We start from the raw sequence: 6,761 nt of genomic DNA, 5'->3' as shown, positions 1-6,761 counted from the left end.
TTTTACTTAGGCTGTAGAAAATTCAGAACTTGTAACCCGCATTGATTCCTCTTCAGCTCATTCTTTTATAGGTGAAATGTGCCAACGATCACATTTCATTTCCTTGAATCTTATTGGTTGAGCAGAGGTTCAGTGATTCAGACCTAGCGGTCTAGTCTTCCAATGTAGGTCAAACCGGCTAGGTTTGTCTTTTACTCAATATGGCAACTGTCGGTTGGACAGTTGCCTGTACCTGGAAGATTGCCTTTCTGATTTATCCTGAACTAGAAAGATCTTATAGGACGGTCTTCTGCAGCCTGCAGACTGTCCTTAGACTTGTATGAATATAGCAATACTAAGTCTGTTCCTTTGGTATCATTCTCAACAGATACCCGAAGTATCTATTTGTGCTGGTCGGTTGTTTATGTTAACCGGATGACTTCCGGTTTTTCCATAGCTTCTGATTGACCGACTGTTCAGTGATTCTGGCCTTCTGATTTGACCGATCTTGTCTTTCTTGTTCGGTCAGGTTTTTGGTCGGTTTGATTGCTTGACCGGTTAAGTTTCTTAACCGGTTGAGTAATTTGACCGGTTGAGTTCTTTGCCTATTCCTGCACAAGAGATTTGTTTTTGTTAAGTTTTGTTTAACCGATCTAATTTTATCTAACATGGAAATGAAATAGTCGATGGTCTGAATAAATTCTTGAAATCTGGGAAACTGGTTAGCATTGATGTTAAAGCTAAGGGTAAGTCAAGTCTGAAGAGTTTAATGAAACAGAACGGGGTTAAAGCTAAGAAAGCGATTGTCAAGCGTGATTGGGCTAATAATAGGGTTAGGAGTCATGGCAAGTTGAATGTTCAGAAATGGGACCTAATATTTCATGCTCCTGGTCATACTATGAGTGGAGGTCTAATGGCTAATACTAGCACTTTAGATGCTAGAGGGTTAGCTCAGATGCAAGTTGACAAGGAAACCTCTGGGCTGAAAATTAAGAAAAAGAAGCAACTCAAACAGGTTTGGGTGCAAAAGAGAACTATGAATGAGAATGGTCACTCTCTCGGCAAGGATTGTGTTCCTCCATGTCAGAATATTGGGTATGATCGGCAAAACAGTTCTGCTAAAACCGTTTTTTGTGATGGTAAGGATGTTAGTATTCATAGCCTTGATGAATTTATACAGAATCGAGGATCTATTAAGCGGGACCACATGCTAGCCAATAAGGACTTTGAGGGTCATTGTCAGGATCCTATATTAAGGTCGGAAGTTGTTGTTTCTGGAATTGCTAAGGTCTCTAGCCGTGAAAGCATTGGGATTTTCTGATAAGACCGAGGTTGGCTTACGAACTGATGTCACCCTTCGGCCTGAAGGTACTAATTCGGCTGGTATTGCTATTATGGATGATAAGTTTGACATTGCTGGTTGTGATTTGCATAAGAAAAGGGTTGGGCTTCAGCAGGTTCTAAGAAGTAATGACCTTACCGAGTTAACAAATAGTGAAAGTTGCACGGTTGGTCATGAGATTGATGGTTCTGAATTTGGTCGATCTGAGATTGGGTTGGTTGCTCTTAAAACTGATTTGGCTGGTTATAATGGGTTGGCTGAAATTGATAATGCAAGGTCGGATGGGTCCTTTGAGTTGGCATTAGCAGATCGGTCTAATTCCGGGTTTGTTGTCTCAAAGGCTGATTTGGCTGGGCATTCTGCTGCTCCTGATATTGATGGGTCTGTTGGATATGAAGGGGTTGATCTGAATGAATCTGGGCTGAGTTTATTTAGAATTCCTATTGTTGATCCTATTGCTGATCCTATCTCAATAGATATGCGTGCTGGAAACAAATTTGACAACCATGAGCATCATGTTGACTTATCGGACAGAAGCTTAATTGAATTTTGTTCTCATTCCTCCAGCAAGCCTAGCGTTGATGTTAATCACTATGTGGCTATTGATGACAACAAAGACAGTGATTCCTATGGGTTTTCTGAAGGCGAAAGCAGTGTTGAGGGGGATAACAGAATGGTTAGAAGTCTTGCTAGCTGTAGCGACGTTGAAATTCAGGAGTCCAACCCGTATATCCATTCATTAATATTATGACATGGAACATACGGGGCCTCAATGATCCTATCAAATTCAAGGAAATTCGTAGAATCATTGAGGAGCATAAGCTTACTATTTTAGGTATTCTTGAAACTAAGATAAAAGACCGCAATGTTGATCGCATCAAATGCCTTTGTATGGGCAGCAATTGGAATATTTTACACAATTCTAACAACAGAACTGACAGAATCTGGGTTGCCTAGAACATTGATGTGGTTGACATCAAGATGATCTACTCCTCTGATCAAGTTATTATGGTTGAAGTTAAAAGCAAAGTTCACGACAATCTTTTTCATTTGGCTATTGTTTATGCATGTAATTCGGGGTCGGATAGGAGGATTTTGTGGAGCTGTCTGAAAGACAAGATTATTGATGAGGATCCTTGGGCTATTATTGGGGATTTCAACATTACTAGAATTGAAAATCAAAGGAGTCCTGAATCTGATATCACCCAAGACATGATAGACTTTAATGAGTGTATTCGTGACATTGGGTGTGTCAAACCGACCAACTCTGGCAACCTGTTTACTTGGTCCTCTACGAGGGGTGATGAGCAAATTGGAAGGAGCAGAATTGACAGGGGTCTTATTAACTCGACTTGGGCTGCTAAGTTTCCTAGAAGCCATGTTCATATCCTTAACCCGGGAATCTCTGATCACTATCCACTTAAGCTCTATTGGGAAAAGAAAAAGAGAGTGAAGCGTCCTTTTAAGTTCTTCAACTTTTGGATGGATAATGATAAGTTTAAAGACATTCTCCATGAGGTCTGGAACACTCGCGTGGATGGCTCCAATATGTTTCGGGTGTCGGAGAAATTGAGACTTCTTAAGAATCGGCTCACTAAATTTGATCGTAAAAAATTCAGCAACATTTCTAAAAGAGTCATGACTGCGAGGGATGATCTTGAGGAGGTTCAATACCGCTTTCTTCATGAGGACATTGATGATCTCCTTCAGGATGAGGAAGAATTTGTTCTTGCTTCTTTTAGAGAGCTCAGTTCTATGGAGGAGAGTTTTATAAGACAGAAATCGAGACAAAAGTGGGTTTCTCTTGGGGACAAGAACACGAATTTCTTTTATCGGACGTGTTCTTCAAAAATCTTCGAAACAACGTTCATATACTCAAGAAGGATAGTGGGGACTTTGTGCATGGACATGAGCAAATTCAGAACTTGGCTGTCCAATTCTACCGTGGGCTTATGGGTACTAATATCAGGCAGCATCTTAGTCACCTCAACACACTTTATCAGATTGTTGACAAGAGGATCTCTGCTGAGGATAGTTGGGATCTTATCAAGGTTGTGTCAAGGGATGAAGTCAGAAAGGCTCTTGCGAGTATCAATGGTAATAAGAGCCCCGGGCATTATGGTTTAAATGCGGAATTTTTTAAGGTCAATTGAGATATTGTGGGTAATGACATTACAGAAGGGGTGATTGAATTCTTTCGTAATAGGAAAATGTTAACCCAATGGAATGTCATTGTGCTTAATCTTATATTAAAAAATTTAGTGCCTAAAAAAATACAAGACTTTCGCCCCATTTCTTGTTGTAATGTTGTGTATAAAATCATTTCCAAAACTTTTTCTAAGCGCTTTCTAAGAGTTATTTCTAAGTTAGTGAGTCTAGGACAATCTGCATTTATTCTCGGTAGGTCCATATCGCATAACATTCTTCTAATGCAGAATCTTCTTAAGGATAATGGAGAAGGAAGATTTCACCTCGGGTTGCATTTAAAATTGATATTCGCAAGGCTTTTGATTATGTTAAATGGGGAACTATTCATGACTTTCTTGTTGTTTCTGGTTTTCCTAGAATATATATATATATTGGATTATGTAGTGTATCTCTACCTCCCGCTTTGTTGTCTACGTTAATGGTGTACACGGGGGCTATTTCAATGGAGAAAATGGTGTGAGGCATGGCGGTCCTCTCTCTTCTTACATTTTCGTATTGATCATGGAGGTCTTTGAGAGTGTCTTAACGACATTCCGAAAGAATCGCTATTACAATTTCCACCATTTCTATGAGGAGGAGAAGATCACCCATCTTTGTTTTGCAGACGACCTATTCTTGCTTGCACATGCTGATGTTGAGACCATTCAAACTATAAAAGATGCGCTTACATTCTTTTCTGATGTTACAGGTTTATAAATTAATGTAGATAAGAGTGCAGCGTTCTATGGTGGTGTTGATGATGAGACAAAGGCAAGGATACAAGACATTATCGGTATCTCTGAAGGGTCGTTACTAGTACGTTATTTGGGTATTCCGCTCACAACAAGGCAGATCCAAGTTATTCACTATAGGTCGCTCATTGAAAAGGTCAAGAACGTCATTATAGGTTGGGCGGCTAAGAAGCTTTCGTATGCGGGCATAATTGAGTTGGTTGGAAGCGTGGTCATGGGGTTAATTGGATATTGGTCTCAACAAATTGTTCTCCCAAAGAAAGTTATGAAAGAGATGGACACCATTATACGTAACTTTATTTGGGGCAGCCAAGGTCGTGGGGGTAAGAAAGTCAAGTGGACTGACATTTGTAAACCGAAAGATGAAGGTGATATTGGGCAGAGGAGCTGTGTGGAATGGAACCGGGCCGTTACTTACAAACATCTTTAGGAATTGCAAACAAAACAGGATTCCTTATGGGTCAAATGGGTGCACTCCAGGTTCTTGAAGCGTGAATTGAGCATTTGGACTTGTAGAATTACGGACGACATGACTTGGTCTTTGAAGAAGATTTTGAAACTAAAAAACAGCCTTGATTTGATCTTTCATATTTGTCTTGGAGATGAGCGTGGCACTCTCTTTTGGCACGACCCTTGGTTCAAAAACCGACCGTTGATCATTAAAGAGGAATTCCAAGGATTGAGAATTAGAAAGGATTGTGCGGCTGCCACGGTTTGCGATATTGATGTTGGGCTTTGGACTTCAATTATTAGACGGGTTCCGGAAGGAAGACGAGTATTAGATTATTTGAGTAGTATCCGTCTAAGTGATAGGGCTGATGTTCACTCTTGGGTAGCTGAGGAGGATGGTAAATTGAAGTCGAGAATAGTTTGGAATGCTATAAGAGAAAGATGTCAAATTGTCGATTGGGCTGCTCTCGTTTGGTCTTCAAAGGTTATTCTCAGGCATTGTTTCATCTTTTGTTTGGCTTTCCGTGGTAGACTTAGTACCCGTGATCGTATTTTTGCTTATATGGATATTCCGAACGCCAATTGTGTTCTTTGTAGTGGGTTTGCGGAGTCCATTGATCATCTTTTGGGTGGCTGTTTTTTTGCTAGGTCTATTTGGAATCTTTTCACATTAGCCATGGGAATTGTGAGCTTGTCGGGGTCTTGGGAGGATATAAAAGTTGCTGCCCAAGTCTTATCTAAAGGTAGTAAATTTCATGCTAATGTCTTTAAGTGTGGGTTTGTTGCCATCGTTTATCATTTGTGGGCCGAGATAAATGTTAGAGTCTTTGGTAGAGTTTGTCGAAACGTTGATCATGTGTGGAGTGACATCGTATTTAATTGTGGTGCGCTAATTAGAACGTGGAGGCGGGTTCCTAAAGGTGAGCGGGAATGGGTCCTTTGTCGCGAATGGAAAGTCAATTATGATGAAGTCACATCTTTTAAATGTTTTAAGGCTAGCTAGTTCTTTATGTTTTGTTTGTAAGTCATGTGTGTTGTTTTGTTAGAATTGTTTGTTTCTTGAATTTTAATCTAACTTTCTAGGTTTGTTAGAAAGTTAGAGAAAAGTATGTCCGTTTTCTTTCCCGTTTTGGGATTTTAATGAAATGACACTAAGTCGTTTTCCCAAAAAAAAATAAAAAAAATAAGGTAGAATACAAAATATACAAAATCCACTTCAACTTCAAGTTCTCTCCAAACATTTAGATAGTATATAATATTAACATTACATAAACTTTACAACACTTATTTCTCCAAATATCCATTTCATTTGAGGTCACATTCTCTACAGCTAGGTAAGCAGTCAATATATTATGATAACATTAAAGTTTTTTTTAACAAAAAAAAATACTCTGATATTGATTTTTTTTCAATATACACTAGGTTTACAATAAAGTGAAATACACTCCTATTTATTAAGAAAATAAAAAGTTATGAATTACTTTTTGTTCTAGTTATTTTAAAATTAGATTTGATACAATATTTAAGAATTAAACCAATATCACCAAACAAATCATAGTTCAACTGACTTACTGATTTAAAAAAAATGGATATAAATGAATAAGATGTTTTTTCAATGATAAAACAACTTATAGTTTACCTAATGACATAATAATAATATATATATATATATATAAAATGATTTGGGTAACCAAATTATAATGAAAGTAAGGCCACGAATTCAACGTGATCTCGCACATATACATGAGAGAGAAAAAACAAAATTATTTTTTTTAATTTATTTTTTCTCACTGGCTTTTCGTATTTTTTCTTTCCCCGTATCTTCAGTTTCTTCTTCGACTACTTTTCAGCGATTTAATCCTTCTTTCGCGTCTTTTATTCAGTTTACAAGTTCGAAAATGGTAAGCTTTCATTGACCATGTTCATGATTTGATTAAGCTTAACATTTCACTAACTCAATGTCTCTTAATTTTTTTCTAGAAGAACGAAATTCCTGCAATTGCATCCAAGGAGAAATTTGAAGAAATGACCCTAATAAAGTTTGCAAAAAT

General features: G+C 38.1%; 2 protein-coding genes across 2 annotated transcripts; both read left to right on the top strand.

Annotated features, from left to right (window-relative positions):
• Nucleotides 1-2,329: 2,329 nt before the first annotated feature.
• LOC124943524 lies at nucleotides 2,330-4,690 on the top strand. The gene is made up of 3 exons (XM_047484023.1): nucleotides 2,330-3,118; nucleotides 3,205-3,418; nucleotides 4,236-4,690. The coding sequence occupies exons 1-3, from the start codon at nucleotides 2,330-2,332 to the stop codon at nucleotides 4,688-4,690; spliced, it is 1,458 nt and encodes a 485-aa protein (XP_047339979.1).
• A 99-nt stretch (nucleotides 4,691-4,789) lies between these two features.
• Nucleotides 4,790-5,713, top strand: LOC124943523. The gene has a single exon (XM_047484022.1). The coding sequence runs from the start codon at nucleotides 4,790-4,792 to the stop codon at nucleotides 5,711-5,713; it is 924 nt and encodes a 307-aa protein (XP_047339978.1).
• Nucleotides 5,714-6,761: the final 1,048 nt, after the last annotated feature.

The sequence above is a fragment of the Impatiens glandulifera genome, chromosome 6 (assembly GCF_907164915.1).
Source record: "Impatiens glandulifera chromosome 6, dImpGla2.1, whole genome shotgun sequence".
NCBI classification, from domain to species: Eukaryota; Viridiplantae; Streptophyta; class Magnoliopsida; order Ericales; family Balsaminaceae; genus Impatiens; species Impatiens glandulifera.
The sequence above is the reverse complement of the archived record's forward strand: the minus strand, read 5'-3'. Positions and strand labels throughout refer to the sequence as shown.

Excerpts from the sequence above, each read along its gene's own strand:
- LOC124943524 (XM_047484023.1), top strand. The coding sequence starts at position 2,330 with ATGGTTGAAGTTAAAAGCAAAGTTCACGACAATCTTTTTCATTTGGCT. Across the intron at positions 3,119-3,204 it reads AGAAATCGAGACAAAAGTGG|GATAGTGGGGACTTTGTGCA; the intron begins GTTTCTCTTGGG and ends ATACTCAAGAAG. Across the intron at positions 3,419-4,235 it reads GGCTCTTGCGAGTATCAATG|ATAAGAGTGCAGCGTTCTAT; the intron begins GTAATAAGAGCC and ends AAATTAATGTAG.
- LOC124943523 (XM_047484022.1), top strand. The coding sequence starts at position 4,790 with ATGACTTGGTCTTTGAAGAAGATTTTGAAACTAAAAAACAGCCTTGAT.